Raw genomic sequence first — 27,669 nt, forward strand, 5'->3', positions numbered from 1 at the left:
CCACAATCTTACATACACTTTCTTTAACGTTACTGTAATATGAAGCAGAGCGGGACCGAGTGTTGAGGAGCTGAGCAAGGCCGCTGGAGCGATTGATAATAAGATGAACGCAACATGCCTCGCGAGCAGTGGGACTTTTATTGTGCAACAGTCACCGGCGCCATTTCCGTTTTTCCGGTCATGAGTATGAGGTAATGCAGCTCTGTTCATCATATTAGAGACATTTACATTTGAGTGTGTTGAAAATGATGTTATGACGTTACTCTGTGCGTTCGCTCGGCAGCTGCTATGACACTTGTTCACACTACAGTGAGAGTAAAGCGTTTCTGCAGATTAAAACCAACCGGAAACCGAGAGTAATGCAGATATGACGCTGTTAACAGGCGACTCCCTCAGACGTCCCTGTTTATTGGTTAAAATAGCAATTTTCTCATAATTTACAAATAGTTGGAAACTTTTGGGATATTTTAAGTACTCAATTGAACAAAATATATAACACTGGCCTAGTGGTTTTTGGATATTTTACTAAATTATTTTTTACATAGTGTACCTTTAATCCAAAAATCTTTTAATGAAATATGCAGGTTTTTTTTTTTTCAGTCCAGCAAAACCTAAAATGTTGCTAGCTTATTTTTTTTACATTGAAGTTCTGGCAAGCACAGCTGCTGTCATTTTACCATACATTTCACTTATTTATTTATTTTTTACAGTGTGATGTACAGGTTCTGCACCTGATTTGATTCTTCTCTTGTCTGTCAGTTTGTGTGTGTGGTTAATGGAAATGATTTCCTTATACCTCACACTTTGAGTCACCTTTGGGAATCTCCACAGCCTGATAACTGGAGCTCACGCGTATGAATTTCCCTGTTATCACTCTGGAATATGTCAGCATTCGGCCCCCACACAGTTCCAGCCAAGCTTTGGCTGAGTTTTATAAGTCCAGCGCTCATTCAGCCTCTCAATACCAGCCACAGGACTTGCCTTGGAAGTCCACGTAATCTCTCTGAACCACAGGTGGTAGGAGAGATCGGCTGCCCCATTTGGAAATCTGGAAAACTTCTCTCTGGATTGCTTTCTCCCCCCTCTCTCTCACCCTCCCTCTCTCTTTCTCTCTCCTGGTTTCCAGTGAGGTGCTAATCCCCAATCTGAAAAGGAGATCCAAACTGAAGTAAAGACGTTTAGGGTTGGCATGCTACAGAAAGGGACCCGTCACTTTGCTCCTCACAGCTCTCGGCCGCAGTGGTAACAGGACACCTGAACAAGGGTGCTAAAGGAGAAAACGAGGAGACTTTAGGGACTGAAGAGAACAAACCAGCAGTTTCCAGTTGGCAAACTTTGGAGGAAACTTTATTTTCCCTCCCCATACCAAACCTGAACAAATTTGTGTCCTGCAGGAGTGCTGCATTTCGGCTGCTTCTGAAGTTATTGGAGCTCACTGAAACTTCTGTTTCATCTGTAGGTTGGCACCATGAGTGCTGAAACTTTGGACTACGACTACTCAGATTTGTACAGAAATGCAGTGCCAACCAAACCACCAGTCGAGTAAGTACTCTTAATTGCTGTATCAAAGATTATATAGTTTATTTTTTTTATATATATATATATATATATACTTTTTATTATTTTTTTAGAAAGAAATTCGATCAAAAGTGACAGTAAAGACATTTATAATGTTACAAAACAATATTTCAATTAAATGCTGTACTTTTGAATTTTCTGTTTACCAAAGAATCCCGAAAAAAACGTATCATGGTTTCAACAAAAACATTAAGCAGCACAACTGTTTTTATCATTTATAATAATAATAAATGTTTTCTGAGCAGCAAATTAGAATGATTGCTGAAGGATCGCGTGACACTGAAGACAAGTAATGATGCTGACGATTTAGATTTGCATCACAGAAATACATTTTATATTAAAACGTATTCAAATAGTTATTTTAAACTGTATTTACTTATTTTAAACTGTAATATTAACTCGCAATATGACTGTTTTTACTGTATTTTTGGTCAAATAAATGTAGCCTTGGTGACCAAAAAGTTGCATTCGGGTCTGCTGGGTTTAGACATTAACTTGGTTTTGTGATTTCATCTAGATAACTTGGGTCAGGTCATCAGATATTCATGAGATATTATCTTTATTGCTGCTTGTCATATAGTCTTTTGCCATCCCATAATGCACAACCTAGAACATTTATATGGTTCCAAGTCTACAGGTGTGCAAACATGTCTGATTATATTTCTGCTGAATGTGATATGCACATCCATCACTGCGATTCATGCCGAGATGTTCTTTTTGATCTCATCTTTGATTCTTTTCACATATGCAAGAGACTTTTCGGCAACAAGACACCAAACTGTGAAGCTAGGGTTACTTCAATGCGTCACATTCGTCCAAGACTTCCTCTGTTAGTAATATCAAATGAAAAGAGGACATTTTCATTCATCTAGAAGTTCCCTAACTCCACCCCAGCATTCCAGTTTACTTGAGTGAGATGGGATCTGTGTGCTGGCATTTCCGCGTCAGTCACATTACCTACGAAATGAATAATCTTCCCTTGAAGAGGTTCAGTAAAAGTGCTCTTGTTAGTAATGGTCTGTTGCTTAGGAAAGGAGGGGAGGATGGGAACGTGTGCAGGCTGAGTAATCGGCCTGGATCTCACCAGCTTATGATAAATTCTTTGTTTGTGAAATTTTCAGAGTTATCCAACCATGTGACCCCACAGCTGAAGAAAGCCTCTTCCACATATGCATTGCTGCAATATCTGTGAGTTCCCTTCAGATGAGACTGATCCTTATTTCTTTATATTCTCAATATTCTCTTTTTGTGTATTCTTTCTCTGTCCAAAATTCAGTATCTCTGAGTACTTGGAATATTGTAATCAGTACCATGGTATATATATAATTATATAAGTACTAATGCTAGACAATATATTGGCCAGAATGATTAAACTGATAATATTTAAATATTCTTAGATGCACTTTAGTCTCAAAATCTAGAAATATATAGATAATACACAATTTCTGTTTAAGTGTGTTGTGTTGGGTCCCCATGAGGAAAACATCTTATAAATCATACAGGTTTTTTTGGGGGGAGAAAGTAAAAATGCAGAATGTTTGGCAGTGTAAGGGGATAGAAAATGCGGTTTATACAGTATAAAAACCATTACGCCTATGGAATGTCCCCATAAAACATGGAAACACTGTGTGTGTGTGTGTGTGTGTGTGTGTGTGTGTGTGTGTGTGTGTGTGTGTGTGTGTGTGTGTGTGTGTGTGTGTGTGTGTGTGTGTTTCTTGAGTAAACAATTTGTAAAATAACTTCTAATTTTCAAACATTAAATTTATAAGTAAATGTTTAATTAATTGTATTTAATTATTCATTATATGTATATATACATGGTATATATATATATATATATATATATATATATATATATATATATATATATACTGCATTTAAGATGTAATTATTTTGTTTTTTAAATATGTATAAATATTTTTACTAGTGCTGTCAAATCGATTAATCGCATATAACAAAAATGTAAATATTTAAAGTGTGTGCATATATACACACACACACACACACACACACACACACACACACACACACAGACTTTTATGTTAATGAGATTAATCACGATTAATCGTTTTGACAGTTCTAGTTTTGATTAATTTTCCTTGTTTTTAGTACATTGTTAGACTAAATGAAAATGAGAAATGTTCCATTAGCAATTGTTATTTCAGTTACATTTTATTTTATTTTAAGTAACAAGTTTTTCAAGTTAGTTTTTGTTCATTATAATAGCCCTGCTAATTACATGTTGGTTTGAGCATTTGCCATTGAATACCCTAAATGACCACTGCAAAGTACCGTAGTGTTTCCACCTGATACCTTGGTACTGTCGTAGCACTTGTGTAAAGAAACCATTTTACACAAGTATACAACGCATTTGTTGTCATTTATTTTGTAACTGCCAGACTTCCCACTGGGTTGCCTTTTCCTTTCTTTGGTATTTGCTAATTGACTATGATGGACCCATGGACCCATACGTCACTGTGGCGCTTCCTAAAAGTGTTACAGGTCACTGCAGGTCACTGACCCCAGGCCTCTGCTCTCTGATGGTACACTTACTCACACCAGAAACAGAGGCTTTGGAAATGGTCTCTGCCCTTGTTTCATAGGGGTCCGTGCTTTCATTTGAACCAAGAAGCTGTGATGCAGAATAGGTTAACAAGAGGTGGACGTCACAGCTGTGCCCGGCTCTGGTGGGCCATTAGAGGAAGTCAGGGAGGTTGTAAGACTGACAGATTGTCCTCTCTTTATGTCCAAAGCTGGTGGTCATGCTGGTTCTAGCCATCCTGGCCAGGCAACAGAAGTTGGGTGTCAATCAGAGGGGACTTACAGGTTTACTCAGGTCAGTTCGACATCTGCCATGTAAACAATCACCCAGAACACCCTAGCAACACCCTGGCAACCACCAACATCATTTTCTCTGTTTTCATTTCAGCCCAGTAAACTTTTTAGACCACACACAACACAAGGGTCTTGCTGTTGCGGTGTATGGCGTTCTCTTCTGCAAGCTGATCGGAATGGTCCTCAGTCACCATCCACTTCCTTTCACTAAAGACATTGTGAACAAAGGTAAGATGACTAGATTTCTTGCTTGGTGGAGTGGTGAAATGTAATATTTCATGAGTGAATATTTACAGTAGTGGCCAAAAGTGATGGCCAGCTTTGGAAAATTGACATCTTCCCTTAAAAAAAAAAAAAAAGTTACAAATATGATAAAAGATTTTATCATGTAGCCTAGTGGTTACGTCTCAGGACCGGCAAACACAAGGTTGCTGATTTGATTCCCATAAGGAACGACCCTTGATCCGCTAACATTTTGCTCTTAACCCCAGGATGCTGTCAGAGAATTGCATCGTTCTCTGGCAACATTGTGGAGATTCAATTCTTTAAAGATTAAAAATGCAGAGATTATTTTCTATCATAATGTAAATCAATGCTGTTAGTAAGATTTCAGGCCACCAAAGTGTTTGGGAAATATACCGGATTGCAGGGATATTTCATGGGTAATAGTGGCTCACCCTCCACTAGTGCTATCGAATGAACATTCAACAGTCTTCCTATTCACAAGATGGCACCTATCCAAAGTAGGCTCAGTTCACACAAGAGGATGAAAAGTAGCACCCTACCTGATCTTTTTTCCTCCCTGAACTGCTAGTCCTTCTAAATTGTGTTTTGTAATTGGATTATTGCTTTCATTTTTTGTTTCTTTGGCAAACAGGGCCTCAGACATTATACATAATGCTGTATTTGCATTATGTAACCTTATGTAACTATTTGGTCCTTTAATACTTAAATTTTGACACATAAGTCTGTTATTGTTAATGGGCCAATATATTGTTATTCTCCTGAATCTCAATCATATGACATATTTTGCTGTTTCCAAAGTGATGATCTAGCAAGTAGTCATTTTACTCATAAATTATAGTACGCAATCTTGTACACAATCCTCCATCATTTACTCCCCCTCCTATCATTCCAAATCCGAGTTTCCTTCTTGGGTTGAACACACAAGAAGAAAAGCTAAAGAATGATGAATGTGAATGGAGACTCAGAGCATCAGGCTCAAAAAATGAGGAAAAAAGCACTACCTGTAGAACACTTTAAACTGGTCATTTTCACCAATATTTGTACTGAAGTTCAGACGTTTAACAGTTATTTGTTCTTTGAAAAAAATGAATTTTAAATGAATGGTTCCATTTGGTAAAATACTCTAAAGATTAAAGGATAAATTTGTGATCACCTATATCATCTAGAACAGTAATTATTTCCAGCATAATTTATTTTGTTGATCTCTCAATCATAAAAAAGTTCAAAAAAAGAAGTCCATGCAACTGTAATGCAATATTGCAAGTCTTCTGATCCAATTCAGTAGTTTTTATGAGAAAGTTATTATTATTTTTAATAATAAATTGAAAATTTAAGGCCCAAATTGAAGTCACTGAAAATTGATATAACTACATCTCATAAATCACACAATACTGGGTTTGAACTTACAACCTTTTGACTTCAAGCTTAGATCTTTATCCACTAGGGGATAAACGGTTCATAGTTGATCCGTGATATACAGATCAGGCCCCATGGTTAGGCACTCTTGTGTCCTATGGATTAATTGCTAAATTTCACAATTAATTCTGTACTCATATGCTGTTATTTGTGCGCACAGCCGGACACACACAGAGAGTTGTGCTTTAGATAGCATACCAACAGTAAATTCATTCCTCTTTCGCATCTCATGCGCTTCAGCGGACAGATACACACAAAATTACATCAAAATGCCAGTCTCTGCAAGTATTCTCATAAACACATTCAATTATGTCTTAACTGAATGTAAACAGTTGAGAAAGAAGTCGGATGTGTATAGGGTTGTGCGATTATACATCGACTATGATAACATCATAATTGTTTTAACAAATGACATTATCGACTATGTAACTCACTTTGGAAAAACCAAAGCACGCAAAAGAGTCCACACACAAGCTTGATGTTGCCTTTTCGATTAAGGTTAACATTAAAACTGCACATGCAGGTATAGAGTGCATACTCTCACTGTGTGATTTACTGTGTGTTAAAATACAGTAAAATGCCCCTGTATTGAGTATTTGTCTTTTAGGCTATATTTTTATACTATATATATGATATAGTCAAAGGGATACTTCACCCAAAAATGAAAATTTGATGTTTATCTGCTTACCACCAGGGTATCTAAGCAAGATACAGGGTATCTATCAAGTTCACACTTGTCATGTTTGGTTCGATTAAAACGAACCTTGGTGCGATTGCTTGTTTAGTGCGGTTCATTTGAACATATGTGAACGCTGCCATCCGAACCCTGGTGCGCACCAAACAAGCGGACCGAGACCGCTAAAAAGATGGGTCTCGGTCCGCTTCTAAACGAACTCTGGTGCGGTTCGATTGATATATGAACGCAACACGGACCAAAGACATGTAAACGGACCAAAAACCGGACGTAATGTCACAAGATGCGACGCATAATGCAGCTGATTTGACGATGCGGAAAGACCGGTGTATCCAAAATGAGTAACTTTAACGTTAGAGGGCAAATGTGGAGCAATGAGGAAGTGCCTAATCAATATTTGGTCAGACGAGCATGTTTCGAAAATGCTAGAAAAAACACACAAAAAGCATACCTGGCTCTTCTCATCAAAGTTCCTGTGTTGCCCATTATTAGCAGGTGCAGACGACAGCGGCCGTCTCTGTTCTGCACAACGGAGGAAATACTGATGCTGTTTTGAATGTTTTGAACATTTTATGAGCTCTTCATGAGTTCTCAGCGGGTAAAAATAATGCCACATGTACACGCATAAAATTATCGCGTTTAATCCAGCACAAAGCGTTGTTTTGGATGTTTTGAGCATTTCATGAGCTCTTCATGAGTTCTCTGGTAAAAAATAATGCCACATGTGCCCGCGTGTAATCCGCACACAGCATTGTTTTGAATGTTCGGTAAGCAGCTCCTATGTCATATAAGCCGACCAATCAGGTTGTTACCATCTCCCTATGCCTTTGGTTCGGTAACTTTAGGTTCGCTGTTAAAAATGCCAGTGTGAACGCTAAGCGGACCAGGACTATTATGTTTTGTTTTTGTTTTTTGGTCCGGACCAAACGAACCAAACTAACCGAACTACAAGTGTGAACGCTCCCTAAGATTTAGGTGTGTTTGTTTCTAGAACACTAATGAAGTTTTTTGTTAAATTCAACTGTTCCTCGTATAATGCATGTCAGTTGGGTTTTTTTCTATGAGAGCAACTATGAGAGTAAAAAATACATACATACGAATCCATATTAAACCCTGCGGCTCAAGATGATACATTGATGCCTTAAAACACGAAACGATTGGTTTCTGAGAAACCGAACATTATTAATGTTATTTTTAACATATATACATAGATGCCTCATTAGCGTATGTGAGGATCGGTCGAATGAGGCCTCCTCTATGTACACATATCTTTAATCACGCCTGGTTTTGACCTTCTCTGGTGGAAGTAATGGCGTTGGGAATACTAGATGAGATTCGCCTGATATGAGGTAAAAAAAGAAACCATAAATACTGTTTAAAACTTTATTCAACATTTTCACTTGTTCGAGTCATTCTCCCATGCTGTTGGCATTTGCAGCGTGCAGTGCAGAACTTCCTAGGTCTATATCAGAATGCCGGCTCACCATTGCCAACGCTGTTCATGTGAGCACCACAACAAGTGTGTGTGATGCTGACACAGGAGCTATAGCCAATGGTGAGCCATTCTGCCTAAGACCAAAAAAGTGTTTTAATAAATCAAATAAACGCAATAAAATTATTATTATTATTTTGTTTGTTTTTGCGCACAAAAAGTATACTCATCGCTTCATAAAATTAAGGTTGAACCACTGGAGTCAAATAGACTATTTTAACAATGTCTTTATTACCTTTCTGGGATCTTAAATGCTGTCTTTGGAGGGATCATAGAGCTCTCAATTTCATAAAAAATATCTGAATTTGTGTTCTGAAGATGAACGAAGGTCTTACAGGCTCAGAACGACATGAGGGCGAGGAGGTAATGACAGAATTTTCCTTTTTGGGTAAACTATACCTTTTAATTAAACAACAAAACACAGCTTCAACAAAGATTAGAATAGTGCAGTGAACACTATAGTGCTGTTTTACATTTAGGCCTAGTTATTACGTGTCTGTTCTAATACACTTTTGTTCTTTATTTCTGTAGAGTTCTGGATGATCCTGGCTCTTTTGTACTACCCCGCTTTGTACTACCCTCTTCTGGCCTGTGGGACGCTGCATAACAAGGTTGGTTACGTTCTGGGCAGCCTGCTGTCGTGGACACACTTCGGAGTTCTGGTCTGGCAAAAGGTGGACTGTCCCAAAACGCCACAGGTATTATATGAATCTAAAACATTGCCTGTCGATTATTTTCAGCACAGTTTATTTGGGTTCTTCGTTTTCTTTCCCACTGTGTTTTAGAGGATGTTGAATGAGACTTGCAGATAAGTTCATTAACCTCATCCGGTTTTGTTCCCATTGTCCTCGTGTCTCCTAAATGAATGGTCAAACCTCAAAACAATTAGTTCTGCTTCTTGGGAACTCACCATGGAGCTTTCCTTCAGTTAATCACTTTAGTTTCTGTCAGAACTGAAGAAAAAGTACCAGTAGCAAGAGAACAAAGGGATCAAACTGCAAAAAAAACATTTCATTATTTTAGGGCAAAATAAAGAAAACCTTGTTTGGATTGTAATATAAATTTATTGTAGTAAAAATTGGTTTGCACAGAACATGTGTGGACGAAATTGTGGGTAATATAGCCAGACAAATGACTGCAAACATTTGATGTTATTTGAAATTGATTTGTCTGTTCTTTCTCCATGTCTGCAGATCTATAAGTACTTTGCACTGTTCAGCAGTCTTCCTCAGATTGCCTGTCTGGCCTTTCTAAGTTTCCAGTACCCGCTGCTTCTGTTCAAGGGCTTACAGAATACAGAGACGACCAATGCCTCTGAAGTAAGACTGTCAAAGGAATTTGTTTTTCCAAAGGGAAATGTCACAAATATCAGGATTATACAACTGTTCTCATATCATAATAAAGAAAAAGCTATATTAAAAGGATGACATTCTTATACAGTGATCAGGCATAACATTATGACCACATTCCTAATATTGTGTTGATCCCCCTTTTGCATGGACATGGACTCCATGTCCCCTGAAGGTGTACTGTGGTATCACCAAAAGGTTGTAGCAGCAGATCCTTAAAGTCCTGTTAGTTGTGAGGTGGGGCCTTCATGGATCTGACTTTTGTTCAGCACATCCCACAGATGCTCGATTGGATTGAGATCTGGGGAATTTGGAGGCCAAGTCAACACCTTAAACTCGTTGTTGTGCTCCTCAAACCATTCCTGAGCATTTTTGCTTTTTGGCAGAGCACATTATCCTGCTGAAAGAGGCCACAGCCACCAAAGAATACCGTTTCCATGAAAGAGTGTACATGGTCTGAAACAATGCTTAGGTAGGTGGTACGTGTCAAAGTAACATCCATATGGATGGCAAGACCCAATGTTTCCAAGCAGAACATTGCCCAATGCATCACACTGCCTCCGCGGGCTTGCCTTCTTCCCATAGTGCATCCTGGTGCCATGTGTTCCCCAGTTAAGAGACATACACGGACCCGGCCATCTACGTGATGTAAAAGAAAGCGTGATTCATCAGACCAGGCCACCTTCTTCCTTGTTTCAGTTCTGATGCTCACATGCTCATGAAACCGTTATGAAAACAGATGGAAAAAAAACAATAAATTTAAGAATGTACCTCATGTTTTAAACTATTTTTTTTAAATACTTCCCTTTTCTTTATCATGGACACTTGTTTAATATAGTCATTGATCTTTTTGTCCTATTTGTCACCGTACTGCTGTACTGTATGCAACCAGTCAGAACAGACCTGTGACCCATTTTTGGGTCATGACCCGCCAGTTAAGAACCACTGTGTTAATTCATAATGAGGGACTTAGCAGCATGGAAAGGCAAGAGGGGAGTTTGTAAATGCGGCACCTGCATTCCAGAGGTCTAATCATTGTAAGCAGCTCAATGGGATTGGGTTATGTTTGACTCACAGAGGACATTACACAAACAGCGTGCTGTTTTCCCACAGGAAACGCACAATGCCAGTGTTATTCAGCTATAATCTCGATGACGAATGCGTTTGGATGAAATAAGAGGAAACTGCAAGTTAACGATTTAATAAATCTAAAACCGTTTTCAGAATTACCGATTTGTCTATAATGCTAGCAAGCAAAGTCTTGGTCATGTCAATCTGGATGATTGACACTGTTTTAGATTTAAGAGATTGCATACAGAATGAATGCTGCTATTAAATGATTTGTCTTTTTTTGTTGTTACAGGACCTCAGTAGCAGTTATTACCGAGATTATGTGAAGAAGATTCTCAAGAAGAAAAAGCCCACTAAAATCAGGTGAGGCCCACTTTTGCGGACACCTTTATTTATTAACCCAAAGGTTCAATAAGCTTAAAGCAGCAGAAATGATACTAGTAACTCGTGACAAGACTTTCTCAGTGAGCTGACTCTTTTCTCCAAAATCATCCCACATTATTATTTATTTTTATTTATTATTTTCATTATAATTATCAAATCCAAGAATGAATGAAAAGTAAAATAATGCATTTTTAGAAATGTTGAGTCCACTAATAAAAGTTAAACACTTTTATACATTATTAAAATAATTGATATTATTATCAAGCATTTTTTTAATGATTTAATGATTTAATTTAAAATAAATTGATAAAATTAACAATTTTATAAATTATACATTTTAAATGTTAATGGATTTTAATGTCATCTAAATACATTTTATAATAAGATTAATTAAGACTTACATAATATTTAGTTTGACCTCTTGAGGTTAATGTTTTATGAAGGGTCAGCACCTTCTTTGACAGACCATTTACTGATGAAAAAAAGACATTTTGACCTCAAGGATATTTTGTTTAAGCATTTAAGGCCCTGTTCTGTTGCTTATTAATAGGAAGTGCCAGTTAATAATAATGCTGACAGCATGTAAATGAATCTTGTGAAACCGTTTTGGTAATGGAATGGATTCCAATTCCAACAAAGGAAAGGAATAGTGAGGTTTTTCTCTCATAGCAAGCGGCACACTGTACAATAGCCATGCAGATGGAATACTGTGCATGGACTACTTCCTTCCTCATTTTCATTGACAGACGATGAATCACACCTACTGTAAATTGACTTATGTAAAGAGTCTAAGATAGTGATCAGCCACTATCCCGCAGTCTTTAGAATCTGCATCATAAGCTAATGCCATTCAGCCTGTCTGTAATGCACCGATGCTGATCTTCTTCATGCAAATATATACTGAGTGTATGGAATGTCATTGAAAATGTGAGCCATGTGAGGAAATGTTTCCTGTTCCATGGAAACTTTCCTACGTGGGAAAGCAACTTCACTTACTTTTAGCTCCGAGCTGGTGCTGTGCTAGGGCTGTCCCCTGAGCGCATGGCATACACTGCTGCAAGTGCCGCAGGATTGCGAATTTCGTTCATTATGCTATGCCATGCTTGGTAGTCAATGGCAATATTCTAGTCGTCAAGGAGTGGTTATTCATCAGATCTTCCTCAATGTGTTTAGTCCACGTCGTCTTCGGAGCAGATCTTTGCACCGACCAGACAGCCAAAGGAGCCGATATGGCAGGCAGTCTGTGTGGATTCGACTGAGATGGGAAAACCATCGGTTGATTATCGCACCTCTCCCGGATGTCTCTGTTTCGGATTTGGGTTGGTTGAATGACTTCAGAAGTCAACATTTATATTATTTAAAGTCGAGTCGGCGTTAGTTGCTGATGGTGTCATAAATGAATAAATAAGCCTGAAATTACAGAAAATACATCAGGCATAACATGATGACCACTGACAGGTGAAGTGAATAACTGATTATCTCTTCATCATAGCACCTTTTAGTGAGTGGGATAAAATGAACCCTTTGTCCTCAAAGTTCATGTGTCAGAAGCAGGAAAAATGGGCAAGAGTAAGGATTTGAGTGAGTTTGACAAAGGCCAATTTATGATGGCTAGACGACTGGGTCAGAGCATCTCCAAAACTGCAGCTCTTGTGGGGTGTTCCCGGTCTACAGTGGTCAGTATCTATCAAAAGTGGTCCAAGGAAGGAACAGTGATGAACAGAGGCAGTGTGATGCTTTGGGCAATGTTCTACTGGGAAACCTTGGGTCCTGTCATCCATATGGATGTTACTTTGACATGTACCACCTACCTAAGCATTGTTTCAGACCATGTTCACCCTTTCATGGAATCTATATTCCCTGGTGGATGTGGCCTCTTTCAGCAGGATCATGTGCTCTGCCACAAAGCAAAAATTGTTTAGGAATGGTTTGAGGAGCACAACAATGAGTTTGAGGTGTTGACTTGGCCTCCAAATTCCTCAGATCTTAATCCAGTCGAGCATCTGTGGGATGTGCTGAACAAACAAGTCAGATCTATGGAGGCCCCACCTCGCAACTTACAGGACTTAAAGGATCTCTTGCTAACATCTTGGTGCCAGATACCACAGCAGTGGAGTCCATGCCTCGACAGGACAGGGCTGTTTTGGCACCAAAATGGGGGTCAACACAATATTAGGGTACTAATTTTATGCCTGATTGGAGGATGCATTTATTTGGAAACATAGCGTAAAAGTGGACTTCAAAGATTTCTTATTTGGTTGCACCCTTTATAAGCCATGCCCATGACCAGCGCCTAGTCAAAGTCAAGCTTAAAGCATCAACGCAGAGTATAAGTCGACTTAAGCAAGGTCCAAGTTTCTGATCCATACATGATGGGAAGGATAAGCATCCAGAATACACATATTTTAGTCCCAGTAGCGATATTGGCCTTAGGAAAGTATTTTGAATGTAATCAAGATAGAATATACTTTGATAAATGTAGCAGTTATATAAAGGAAAAGTAAGGCATAACTGAGAAACAAGCACGCAGCAGTCTTTCAAATTTTGTGTTTGAACTTAGGTTTTGAACTTAGGTTTTTCGAATGACGTGGATGTTGTAGAGTTCATGAAAGTTATGAAGGGGTTGTCATAACAAATGTCACTAGATTGGGAAGTTTTTAAAATTAGTGATTCATTCATAAATCGGTAAGATCTTACCTTTGTGCTGTGGAAATACAAACCCTAAGATAGAGAACACAACGAGTGCAGAGCTGAAAAGGGGCGGGGCTACACAAAGTCTATACATAAGTGTGTATATAGCAACAAACTCTAGATATGCCTAAATACCAAGAGAAAGAATATGAAGGGGTGTTATTGTAGAATTCTATTAAATTAAGTTTTGTTGTTGTTGTTTGTGACACTTATCTCTTGCTTTGCAGTTCCAGCACATCAAAACCCAAACTATTTGAAAGACTCCGAGATGCTGCCAAGTCTTACATCTACACACCAGAGGATGGTAACTATTACAGTTGAATGTTTTGATAAGCTTAAAGTTAAAACCAAAGTTTTTTTTTTTGTCAAAACATACTGTTAAAAAGTTTGGAGTCAGTAAGTGTTTTTATTTTTTTTATTTTAGAAATTCATACTTTTATTAAATTGATCAAAAATAACAAAAATATTGTCGGTAGTATGTATTAATTGATTGTGTTTCTTTTCCATCAGTTTTTAGGTTCCCTTTGAAACTAGCGATCTCTGTGGTTGTGGCATTCATTGCACTTTATCAGGTAAACACTTCATGAGCCAGTTTTTGAGTTATTTCTGTCTAAAAGATATAAGTAATGCAATTTTTATTTATTTTAACCTGGCAAAAGTAGCATGTAGGTATTCTAAGCGTTTCCCATTCTTTAATATCTCTGAATCTTTTAGATGGTGCTCTTGCTGGTCTCAGGAGTTCTGCCCACCCTACACATCGTCCGTAGAGGAGTGGATGAAAACATTGCCTTCCTATTGGCTGGTTTCAATATCATCTTGTCAAATGACCGCCAGGAGGTGGTCAGGATTGTAATGTACTATTTGTGGTGTGTTGAAAGTGAGTCAGTTTTCCTTTTTATACCTCTTATAGTTGCTCACAAATTCAAACAGAATTCAAACACAGACCACAAACTGGGCCATCTGACCAATCAGAGCAGAGTAGACCAATCACAACAGACTGAGCCATCTGACCAATCACAACAGAAAAAGCTCTCAGAAAGTAGGGTTTAAAAAGATTGAGTCCTATATTGAACCGTTTCAGACACTACGAGGAAAGAGCTGATGCTGCAATGTGTATTATGTGAAAATGTAAGTGTTTTTGACCTTGGATGCATGTAAACCTGTTGTAGGAGACCTCCAAAACAAAACCAGGAACCTTAATAATAGCATAATATGGGCCATTTACATAATACTTGAACAATTTAGATATACTAGAGTAATTACAATAAGAAAGCTGGAGTATACTAGCGTTCTGATGAAGCACCTGCATTGATTTTAACTGTTAGAGGTTTGCATGCATCAGTGCATTTACTGCATGCAGTCTGATCATTTGCATGCATTCACTTTCACTCAGCTTTAAATACCCTTATAAATCAGCAGATGAATAATGAAGCAGTCAGCAAAGCCGACTGCTGAACTGTAGCAGGACTCGTTTTCCAATCAGTCAGTGGGAAAAAGTGCTGAGGCCATGAGTACATACATATGCATCTGACTTTGACTTTCCGGTTCATGTGATTGTGTTTATTTCAGTTTGCTATTTGTCAGCGGTGACCCTGGCCTGCCTGGTCAACCTGTTCATGCTGATGAGGTCCATGGTCTTGCACAGGTGATACTAAAAACCCAATTTAAAACAAATGTCATATCCTAATCTATCCCAGCTTAATATGCAGAAACAAATATACAGAAGTAGAAGTAAGTTTGCAAGGGAAATGTTATAAATAGGATTTGGAGTGAGAAATAAACAGAAAAGACTTTTCTGTTGTCAGTTTCTGATGTCAAAATAGACATTCTGACTCCTGAACACTCAGCATGAACATGTAATATATATATTACATTAACTCTAATGTTGTATTTTATGTAATTATTTATTTGTTTAGATACATTCTCACCAATTTTGTTTATTACTTTATTGTATTATATAAAATCAAATTATCAAATATATATTATTAAATATATTATTACTTCTTTATATTAAAGAAAAGTATAATTAAAAATTATATTTAAAGAAATGTTACCAATTATGTTCATTCTGTGATTTTTTTTTAAATCTATATTTTATAATTATATTTTAATATATACACACATCAATTATGTTGATCAAATATATTCAAATTACACAAATGATTAGATGGTTGGATGGTTGGATGGATGGATGGATGGATGGATGGATGGATGGATGGATGGATGGATGGATGGATGGATGGATGGATGGATGGATGGATGGATGGATAGATAGATAGATAGATAGATAGATAGATAGATAGATAGATAGATAGATAGATAGATAGATAGATAGATAGATAGATAGATAGATAGATAGATTTAATCAAACTTTTTTAATTCGGCAACAAATAAAATAAAATTGTTAAAAACCATTGTTACAAATCATGTTATCAAATTAACATTTTATAAAAAAATATTTATGAGAAATATATATATATATATATATATATATATATATATATATATATATATATATATATATATATATATATATATATATGTGTTTATATTTATTTATTTATGTGTATGTATAAATGTACAACTGTAATTTGTCAGTAACCATTTTACATATTTCTTCTGTAACTTTTTTTTTCTTCAGTTTTTTTCTTTGTCATAATGCACATGTGACTGCATTACTAATACTTTTCTCTTTATCATAACTTACTGCTTCTTTTATGAAAAAGAGCTAGCTGGAGGTAAAACGAGGAAAAAAATCATTTACTAGGCTAATGAGAAAGAGTTAATTACAGTCCGGAATACCTGATTAAAAATAATGACTTTTCAAATAGAGCTTTTAAATGCCATTAATGGCAGTTTGACTCCGTGACATGCAATTCCCTCTCATTTGCTTCTTGATAAAGAGACGTCCCCATTACATGCATTAGATGCTGCGTGTCTATTAAAGCTCTGAATGGTGTCTCTGTGTTGACTCAGGTCTAACCTAAAGGGACTGTACAGAGGAGACATCTTTAATGTGTATAACTGCCACAGGAGTGTCAGACCGTCTCGGCCCGCACTGGTCTGCTGGATGGGCTACACCAGCTATCAAGCTGCCTTCATCTGTCTCGGTGAGACCACATTTCTCCTCTGTAATGCATACGAGATGCATCTGTTTGAGAATCCAATATCTCAAAGTATAAATCTTTGCATTGTTGTGTAAAAGTGAGATGAAATATATTTGAAAGACAATACGTTCGTTCAGGGAATGAGGCTTACATCCGTTTCTTGTTTTATACTTTGTGTCCAGGCATGGTGATCCAGACTCTGGTGTTCTTCATCTGCCTTCTTTTCGGTGTCTTCCTGATCATCATCCCCATTCTCTATGGAACTAATCTCATGCTGTTTCATATCATCGGCCGCATGTGGTGAGTGGCCTTCATTCTTCTCACTTTAGATGATGATGGTGACCTCATCGCATGTGGCCTTGAGGAAACCAACCAACTCGGTCCTCCTTGTGACTTCAGGGTCGTGACCCTCTTAGCCACCAATCTCTACTAAAGCCTTCCTCTCAGTCATCTCTCACCATAAGCCATAGAGCGGAGCAATTAGATAAGTGCCTCTTAAGACGGTTTTCACTTACATATTCTCTTTGCTAAAGGCCGTTCTGGTTGATGCTGTTCCTGGCTGCGCTGATCCAGCACGTGACTTCCAGGTTTTTGTTCATCAAGAAGGATGCAGGGACAAGAGATCTGAACAACAGGTGCGAATTTATATTATGACACAGCCAAAACATCTGGCTCTTACTGGTTGTTGCTTTTAATGTTAGTACACCATCTAGACACACCATCTGGCAGGCCATGACTGATTGGCCATTGAGCAAGAAATTTCAGATACAAAATCTTCAATACGGTTTTATCTTTGCAAATTGTTGTTACTAATAACATTTAAATAATAGCATAATTATGTACAGTCTTGTTCAAAATAATACCAGTACAATGTGACTAACCAGAATAATCAAGGTTTTTAGTATATTTTGTATTGCTACGTGGCTAACAAGTTACCAGTAGGTTCAGTAGATTCTCAGAAAACAAATGAGACCCAGCATTCATGATATGCACGCTCTTAAGGCTGTACAATTGGGCAATTAGTTGAATTAGTTGAAAGGGGTGTGTTCAAAAAAATAGCAGTGTGGCATTCAATCACTGAGATCATCAATTTTGTGAAGAAACAGGTGTGAATCAGGTGGCCCCTATTTAAGGATGAAGCCAACACTTGTTGAACATGCATTTGAAAGCTGAGGAAAATGGGTCGTTCAAGACATTGTTCAGAAGAACAGCGTACTTTGATTAAAAAGTTGATTAGAGAGGGGAAAACCTATAAAGAGGTGCAAAAAATGATAGGCTGTTCAGCTAAAATGATCTCCAATGCCTTAAAATGGAGAGCAAAACCAGAGAGACGTGGAAGAAAACAGAAGACAACCATCAAAATGGATAGAAGAATAACCAGAATGGCAAAGGCTCAGCCAATGATCACCTCCAGGAAGATCAAAGACAGTCTGGAGTTACCTGTAAGTACTGTGACAGTTAGACGACGTCTGTGTGAAGCTAATCTATTTTCAAGAATCCCCCGCAAAGTCCCTCTGTTAAAAAAAAAGGCATGTGCAGAAGAGGTTACAATTTGCCAAAGAACACATCAACTGGCCTAAAGAGAAATGGAGGAACATTTTGTGGACTGATGAGAGTAAAATTGTTCTTTTTGGGTCCAAGGGCCACAGGCAGTTTGTGAGACGACCCCCAAACTCTGAATTCAAGCCACAGTACACAGTGAAGACAGTGAAGCATGGAGGTGCAAGCATCATGATATGGGCATGTTTCTCCTACTATGGTGTTGGGCCTATTTATCGCATACCAGGGATCATGGATCAGTTTGCATATGTTAAAATACTTGAAGAGGTCATGTTGCCCTATGCTGAAGAGGACATGCCCTTGAAACGGTTGTTTCAACAAGACAATGACCCAAAACACACTAGTAAACGGGCAAAGTCTTGGTTCCAAACCAACAAAATTAATGTTATGGAGTGGCCAGCCCAATCTCCAGACCTTAATCCAATTGAGAACTTGTGGGGTGATATCAAAAATGCTGTTTCTGAAGCAAAACCAAGAAATGTGAATGAATTGTGGAATGTTGTTAAAGAATCATGGAGTGGAATAACAGCTGAGAGGTGCCACAAGTTGGTTGACTCCATGCCACACAGATGTCAAGCAGTTTTAAAAAACTGTGGTCATACAACTAAATATTAGTTTAGTGATTCACAGGATTGCTAAATCCCAGAAAAAAAAATGTTTGTACAAAATAGTTTTGAGTTTGTACAGTCAAAGGTAGACACTGCTATTTTTTTGAACACACCCCTTTCAACTAATTGCCCAATTGCACAGCCTTAAGAGCGTGCATATCATGAATGCTGGGTCTCATTTGTTTTCTGACAATCTACTGAACCTACTGGTAACTTGTTTGCCACGTAGCAATAAAAAATATACTAAAAACCTTGATTATTCTGGTTAGTCACATTGTACTGCTATTATTTTGAACAAGACTGTATATATATTTCTATATAAATGTATTATATAAATACAAATTATCTGTTATGTTTACCTATTATGTTTGGATTTCTTTATATACAATAATGTTTAAGCCTGGCTCTAATTCATCCCAAAGGTGTTCTATCAGGTTGAGGTCAGGACTTCCACACCAAACTCACTCATCCATGTCTTTATGGACCTTGCTTTATGCACTGGTGCACAGTCATGTTGGAACAGAAGAACATCCTCAAACTGTTCCCACAAAGTTGGGAGTGTGAAATTGTCCAAAATGTCTTTGTATGCTGAAGCATTTAGTTTCTTTCACTGGAACTAATGCCTGGTTCAGACTACAAGATATTTTTGTCTGTGACGATAGTCACCGTGTCAGATTACGTGATTTTGACTCCTAAAATCTTGTCGTGTCCTGGACTAGAAACATGTCAGACTACACGTTGCTACTCGACCAATCATCGCCTGTTGTCACGACGTGCGTGATGTCATTGACTTTAAGAAACAAGAGCGTAAACAAACGATGTCTGAAGCAGCGTGTTTTGGCTGTTATGTTTAGAAAAGCGCAAAAATAGAAAGAAAACCCAACAAAAAACATGTTCTTGGCTTGCTGGAAGAGGACATTATGGGCTGTCAATCCTCTAAAAAGAACTAGAGGTAAAATATTGTTCTTTTTATATTAAATATTTAGTTATTAGCCAGAAGTAAAAGCTTGCCACCCCAACGTATTTGTAAAACATCTAAGCTTACATTCCAGTAACGTTACTCACTGGGTTCCTGAAGGGCTTCCGCTATCGATGACACATCGTACAGGCAGGAATACTGTTGCCACAACTCCATGAACCTTTCCTCCATTTTATAATTCCACCTAAAGTTAGCCGCTCCGTCATCTCTCATGCGTTTCGCCGTGTTTGAAAGCTGTGTACGAAAAACTGTCTGTGCTCCAGTTGGTCAACGTCACGCTGAAGGCGTGAAGGACCGCAAAACCCGTCGTGAAGGGCCGCAAAAAAAATTAAACATGCTAGTCTTTCTGTCATGACGTCGTGAACTATCGCAGACGCGGATTCGGTTGTCGTACACTATGACACACTATACGAGATGAAACGATCGATTCTTGCACCCCGACGTCCATTATCGTTTACGAATCCCTACGACACATTAAATCACACAGATCGTACCAAATTCGCGCTAATATCGTGTAGTCTGAACCAGGCATAAGGTTCCAAGATTACACCACTGCGTCCGATGCTTTGCATTGCACTTGGTGATGTAAGGCTTTGATGCAGCTGCTCGGCCATGGAAACCCATTCCATAATACCACTACCAGTTGACCGTGGAATATTTAGTTGTGAGGAAATTTCCTGAATGGACTTATTGCACAGGTGGCAACCTATCACAGTACAACGTTGAATTCACTGAACTCCTAAGAGCGACCCATTCATTCACAAATGTTTGTAGAAGCGTCTGCAAGCCTAGCTGCTTGATTTTATACACCTGTGGCCATGGAAGTGATTGGAACACCTGAATTCAATGATTTGGAGAGGTGTCCAAATAGATGTCACACCCCTCCATGATTTCTAAGTGGGAGAACTTGCAAAATAGCAGGGTGTTCAAATACTTATTTTCCTCACTGTATGCTTTTTTTTATTTTTTATTGTATAAATAATACGTGGTGTTTCTCTGCAGAGGGAGTCTGTTCCTTCTCAGCTACATGTGTTTCCTGGTTAATGTCATGGTCGGTGTGATAGTGGGCATTTGGAGGATAGTCATCACTGCCCTGTTCAACATAGTCCACTTAGGACGCTTGGACATCAGCCTCCTGAACCGCAGCGTGGAGGCGTTTGACCCAGGTACTACTGGATACATTCACAGCAAAATTACACTCTAATGGATTGCTTTTATAAAATGATAGTAACTAGATGATAGAAGACACAAATGCATAATTATTTTTTTTATATACATTTTATAGAATTGAACAAATATCCATTTTTAATTACATAACATTTTTTAAAGTTATATAATACTTCATATCTTGTCATTTCAATACATCAATACATCATTATCATTCATATATATGTATATATATAAATATATATATATATATATATATATATATATATATATATATATATATATATATACATACACACACACACACATGCATGCATGCATACATACATACATATGGGTGTGCATACAGTGGCTTCAAACAAGACTCATCCAATCAGATTTAAATCTAAAATGTGGGACAGTCCCAAATTTGAGAGCTTTGTCCCACGTCCCACAAGATGATCACTAATCAGTATCCCGCATTTCAATTATAACTTACATACTTAAGGAAATTTATTTTAGTATAAAATGTGATTTTTACCTTTATACTATATTGTTATTCAATGTATTATATTTAGTAGACTAAATAGGTCCCATATGCGTAGAGTATGGTCAAATATCGACAATTTAAAATGTTATCTTCCAACGTGAAGGCAAAAAGGCGTTCCATTTAATGTAAATCAATATTTACATAGTATAATAAGAGTGAATTTATGTCCCACTCACGTGTCGCAAATTGTCCTACAAAATCACATCTACTGTCCTGCAACAGAGCAAATAACCAGGTGCTCACCCTGTGTAAGCCGGATTTGTAGTTATGCAGATATCAAATGTAACTATACTTCTACCATATACTGATATTTCTGATAAAAGTGCCACACCGAAAATCGATTGCTGCCTCTGATAATAGAAACCTCTCAGATGTAGGATGTGAGTGTCATTTGGATTTAGATTGCCTCTTGTTTGTCTCCCTGCAGGATACCGCTGCTACGCTCATTACCTGAAGATTGAGGTCAGTCAGTCTCACCCCGTGATGAAGGCCTTCTGCGGACTCCTGCTGCAAACCACGGGCCAGGACAATCTCTCCGCACAGAGGATCCGAGATGCTGAAGAAGGTCTGTGGTTTTATTTCTTTATTACTCCAGTTCATGACAACAATATGATCACATATCATATCATTTGCTTGAGAGCAACCTGTTCCAGAGTCTGGTCTCAAACTCAGAGCTTTTAGACTATTTCATTTAGAACTGAGGATGTGGTTAGTTTAAAGCTGTGCTGTTCATTCAATTTGAGTGTATGAAACTGTTCATCCCAGGCCACTTTCCTTTTCTGAGTCTACCTTTTAAAAAAGAAAGAACAAATATATATATATATATATATATACATTGAGCTGATTTCAAATAAATATGCCAATGTTTTTAAACGTTTTTTTTTTTTTGTGGTTTAAAAATATAGATAGTTATCTCATTCTTTAAAGGAACTGTATGTAATAAATTTATTTCAATGAATCATAAAATGGCCCTGATATGTCACTAGACATTAAGAAATCATGTAAATTTCAAATACTTATATCACTGACAACAGTAGTCCGGCCAGGATATTGTCATTTAAAAGTTGTTGTTGATGTTGACATGTTGTGTTTTGGCCTGAAGCTCCGCCCTCCGCCTATCGACCAATCATGAAGTCAGTAGTGTTTTCGGCATCTGGGTTGCCAGATCTGTTCAAGTTAGCACAGCTGCAGCTACAAACGTTCCTGCTGATCCTGCAGCCAATCTGGCAACCTCGCATCAGGGGGGAGGGGATAGTGATTGCAGTACCAGTTTTGGCCACAATCTTACATACACTTCATTTAAGTGATAATCCTTTCATACAACAGTTCTATAGACAAGTTATTTAATAAATATTTCAGACACACAGTTATGGTCAGCAGTTTCATTTTTGCACAACCACCTATTATTTATACTGATAATTACATTTAATAAGTATAATAGTTATTTGTAATAATGATACATTAAATAATAATATTAAATTAAATAAATAATGAAAAGGAAATCTAAACAATACTTTAATGTGTGTGTGTGTGTGTGTGTGTGTGTGTGTGTGTGTGTGTGTGTGTGTGCGCGTGTGTGCCTGTGTGTGTGTGTGTGTGTGTGTGTGTGCGCGTGTGTGTGTGTGTGTGCGCGTGTGCCTGTGTGTGTTGTTTTATTTTATGTAAACAATGTTGTATTAAATAAATGTTTTATTTTATGTAAACAAACATATTTGAGACACACACACACACATTTTGTGTCTATATATATATATATATATATATATATTATACAGTTATATTTTTGCACAACAACTTATTATTTATATTAAGGAGTTCCATAATTATAAATTTAATTAATAAATTAATAAAAAATGTAATTAATAAATTAATTAAAAAGTTACATTTATTAAAAAGACATGTAAAACACTACAAATAAAAAAATCAAAAAAAAAAGGCCAAAATTATTTGTAATGATAAATAATCATGAACACAAATAAGTGTTATACATATATAAACTGGATATGTGTGTAATCCACGGCTTATTACCATGATAATACAAAATAATTAATTTATTATTTTACAATGAATAGAAATGTATATATTTAAAAAAAAAAAAAAAAAAACTAATTAATAACTTGGTTGTATATCTGAAAATAATTTAATTTTGTATATATTTAATCAGTTATTAGTTCACTGCTATTTATACTGCATTTGTTGCAGACTATAAACAGATATAGACTATGACCTTCCAGTACCCGGTAATGTTCAGACTAATACCATTTTTAAAAGAACAAACTAATTTCATCTTTTTTAATGCATTTCAAAACAGAAAGCAGTGCAAAATGATGTTAGATCATCTGTGTCAAATCTCTGACTGAAGCCAAGATTTATATTGATCCGTGTTTGATTTCTCCTGGGTGATTCATGTCTATATGCACAGACGGCTGCTTGGCCTTGTTTTTAGAATAATTGATTCATCATGTTGCCTTGCACGCAGCAGGCGAGCATTCCCGCAATGATTAAATTTGTCAGGATAAATTGGGCCCTGATGTGCAATAACTCACCTCGGCCCTGCTACTGCTCAATCAGACATGTCATAGAGTACACGTCTGGGTCCAGAGTGTGAACATCCTCTCTAAATTCACAGTTTCTTTCATATAGCTGAGCGGAGATCAAATTAGTGTTTTATGTGTCTGTCTTGTCAAGTTAAAGCTGTTCGTGCAGGACAGATCTGCCAGCATTAGGTTTTTGCGGGATGATAGGCAGCAGATGGTGTATATTCAGCTTTAAAGAATCCCTGTCTTTTGTTGATTTAACACCTACAGATGTGATGCTTTTTCTTAACAAAAACTGGAGGAATAATATTTACATGCTTGTATTTGCATGCAGTCATTATTATATGACAAAAACTGGTCTGTTATACAGTCTGAGCTCTATAATTGACTGATTTATATGTGTGTGGCTCATAGTTCTTACACTCTCTATATGCTAATTGCACCTTGTATGTTCCAACTGTAATATTGTGATTTTCGGTTAGACCTACATTTACAGTGTTGGATTAGGAAGTAGCACTCTTTGCTAACCCATTACAATGTGCTTAAAGGGTTAGTTCACCCAAAAATGAAATTGGTGTCATTAATGACTCACCCTGATATAGTTCCACACCCATAAGACACATCCGTTCATCTTCAGACACAGTTTAAGATATTTTATATTTAGTCCCAGAGCGTATCCAAGTGAATGCACACTATATTGTCCATGTCCAGAAAGGGAATAAAAACATCATCAGAGTAGTCCATATGTGACATCAGTTGGTTAATTAGAATCTCTTGAAGCATCAAAAATACATTTTGGTCAAAAAATAGCAAAAACTACGACTTTATTCAGACTTTATTCAGAATAACTGTTTTGAGTTGGATTCTTTCAGTAAATCAAAATAAGCTTAAGCCACCATCGCAACCAAAATACCAATTAAGGATTCTAATGAATTGGCTCTTTTATTGAATGAAAGACATACAGTGCAACCACTGAGTTGTTTGATTACTGAACAAATTACTTTTATGATCTGATTCTTTGTAGTGGATCATAAACAGACAATGATACCTGTGTGTGTGTGTGTGTGTGTGTGTGTGTGTGTGTGTGTGTGTGTGTGTGTGTGTGTGTGTGTGTGTGTGTGTGTGTGTGTGTGTGTATATATATATATATAAGTTTGGACACATTACTATTTGTATTGTATTATTTGAAAATATGTTTTTATTTTGAATAAATGCAGTTCTTTTGAACCTTTTATTCATCAAATATATTAGGCAGCAGAACTGTTTCCAACACTCATAATAAATCCTCATATTAGAATGATTTCTGAAGGATCATGTGACACTGAAGGAGGAAGACTGGAGGAACGATGCTGAAAATTCAGTTTGATCACAGAAATAAATGATAATTTAAAATATAATAAATTGAAAACCAAATATTTTAAATTGTAATAATATATCACAATATTTAAAAAAAAAATCTGGATTTATGATCAAATAAATGCAGGCTTGATGAGCAGAAGAAACTTCTTTCAAAAACATTACAAATAGCAATGTGTTCAAACTTTTGGCCTGTACTATCAGTACACACGCACAGACATATGCACACACACACACACACACACACACACACACATATATGCACACACACACAATGTAAACAAACTTTTATGTGTGATGCGATTAATCAATACTTAGACACACACACACACACACACACACACACACATACATATATATATATATATATATATATATATATATATATATATATATATATATAGTATGTATGTGTGTATGTATAGATTAATCGTGATTAATCGCATCAAACATAAAAGTGTGTGTGTGTGTGTGTGTATGTATAGATTAATCGTGATTAATCGCATCAAACATAAAAGTGTGTGCGTGTGTGTGTGTAAAGCTTCTTTTGTAAAGAAGTCTCTTATGCTCTCATCAAGCCTGCAGTTTTATGTTAAAAAATAAATGGGACAAAACAGTAGCATTGTTAAATATTAATACAAATAAAATAATGTTTTTTTTCTTTTTCTTTTTATACACTTTAAAATATAATTTATTTATGTGATGTACATCTGAATTTTCATCAGCCGTTACCCCAGTCTTCAGTTATATTCCATTATTCACATGATCCTTCAAAATGTATTTTAATATGCTGATTTCATAAAAATGGTTTACAATATGTTGACTTAACCTCTTGCTTATGTGTTCAAGGTATTCAACTGGTCCAGCAAGAGAAGAAACAGACCAAGGTGTCCAACGCCAAGCGGGCACGAGCGCACTGGCAGCTCCTCTTCACCCTGGTCAACAACCCGTCCTTGGTGGGCTCCAGGAAGCATTTCCAGCGGCAGAGCTCAGAAAGCTTCATCAACGGAGCCGTCAACCGGACCTCAAAGGAGGGCAGCAAAAAGGAAGGCAGCATCAAGGAGCCTAGCAAGGAGGCAGAAAGCGCCGCCACCAACAACTGAGGACTGAAAATCACAGTGCGGAGAAGGAGATCGCCCCTCCCTGCCCCCCAGCCTCTTAATACTTAATGGCTGCTGCTGGCCAGATATTGATGATAGTATTATTTGCTTTGGTGTAGCAGAGAAGCACGTGTTTTAGCTAAGTGCACTTACAACTCAGTGCCTCAGGAAGAACTTCAAGCAGTTGTAGTTAACGGATCCTTTGCACGTGTGTGGATGGATGGATGGATGGATGTATTGTGTCTTTTGTTGCATGTTTGAGTGAGACTGTCTTTCCATCTTCGACTTAGCGTATCAGGAAACAGAGTTTGGCACTGAACTCCCATCTAACCGTTTGATGCGAGGTTAGTTTGTGTGACTATTTATGAATGTACAGGTTCTGCTCTTTTGCAAACTGATGAATTATTAATTTCCAGTCATTTTTGCACTCATTGGTGTGGCTTTTACCAGTGGTGAGAATGTTATTATAGTAAACAAACAGATGAAACTGAATAATGTCCATTATTTGTTAATCTATGTCTGTTAAGACAACATCTACTGTAATTGTATTTCAATTGTTTTTCATCTCTGACTAAATGTAAAGAAAATCTGTCTCACTGTTACATTAATTTTGATAGTTCCCCCTATTATGTCTTGTTCTGCTACCTGTGGCATATTTGTGATTGAAATTAAATAAATATTAAAACTAAAAGTCTGTTCAGTGTGTTGTATTAAGGGGAATAGTGCCCTCTCCTGCGACGCATAAAATCAAACGCCTGGTTTCATACTCTGTTCAAAAGATAAAAATGAAAACCATTCGAATTATAACACTTACGATATATTAATACAAAATAATGTTAGTTCCAAGCTTTATTTATTTTCTGTGCAGCGATTTTATATGTGTAAAACTAAAATATTTCGCTCGTAATTCAAACGTATGATTTATAGTGTTATTGGACATTTAACATAGGTAAATATGCAAAGGTGTAAG

At 37.0% G+C, this 27,669-nt stretch overlaps 1 protein-coding gene across 4 annotated transcripts in view; it reads left to right on the forward strand.

Moving 5' to 3' along the window:
• The window catches only part of stra6 (signaling receptor and transporter of retinol STRA6), a 35,862-nt gene extending 8,348 nt beyond the window's left edge, over nt 1–27,514 (forward strand). For 3 of the 4 annotated variants that reach the window (XM_067436876.1, XM_067436877.1, XM_067436875.1), the window contains exons 2-18: nt 1,460–1,542; nt 2,700–2,766; nt 4,332–4,414; nt 4,508–4,641; nt 8,793–8,959; nt 9,455–9,580; nt 10,974–11,044; nt 13,984–14,060; nt 14,267–14,328; nt 14,471–14,633; nt 15,326–15,401; nt 16,733–16,866; nt 17,046–17,163; nt 17,397–17,498; nt 21,013–21,176; nt 22,134–22,271; nt 26,449–27,514. In XM_067436876.1, coding sequence (XP_067292977.1) covers nt 1,469–1,542; nt 2,700–2,766; nt 4,332–4,414; nt 4,508–4,641; nt 8,793–8,959; nt 9,455–9,580; nt 10,974–11,044; nt 13,984–14,060; nt 14,267–14,328; nt 14,471–14,633; nt 15,326–15,401; nt 16,733–16,866; nt 17,046–17,163; nt 17,397–17,498; nt 21,013–21,176; nt 22,134–22,271; nt 26,449–26,702 — 2,010 coding nt within the window. In that variant the 5' untranslated portion in view covers nt 1,460–1,468 and the 3' untranslated portion in view covers nt 26,703–27,514. The remainder of the gene's footprint in view (nt 1–1,459; nt 1,543–2,699; nt 2,767–4,331; nt 4,415–4,507; nt 4,642–8,792; nt 8,960–9,454; nt 9,581–10,973; nt 11,045–13,983; nt 14,061–14,266; nt 14,329–14,470; nt 14,634–15,325; nt 15,402–16,732; nt 16,867–17,045; nt 17,164–17,396; nt 17,499–21,012; nt 21,177–22,133; nt 22,272–26,448) is intronic. The other variant, XM_067436874.1, reaches the window with a different exon arrangement.
• Nucleotides 27,515–27,669: the final 155 nt, after the last annotated feature.

Source organism: Pseudorasbora parva, chromosome 25, assembly GCF_024679245.1.
Source record: "Pseudorasbora parva isolate DD20220531a chromosome 25, ASM2467924v1, whole genome shotgun sequence".
NCBI classification, from domain to species: domain Eukaryota; kingdom Metazoa; phylum Chordata; class Actinopteri; order Cypriniformes; family Gobionidae; genus Pseudorasbora; species Pseudorasbora parva.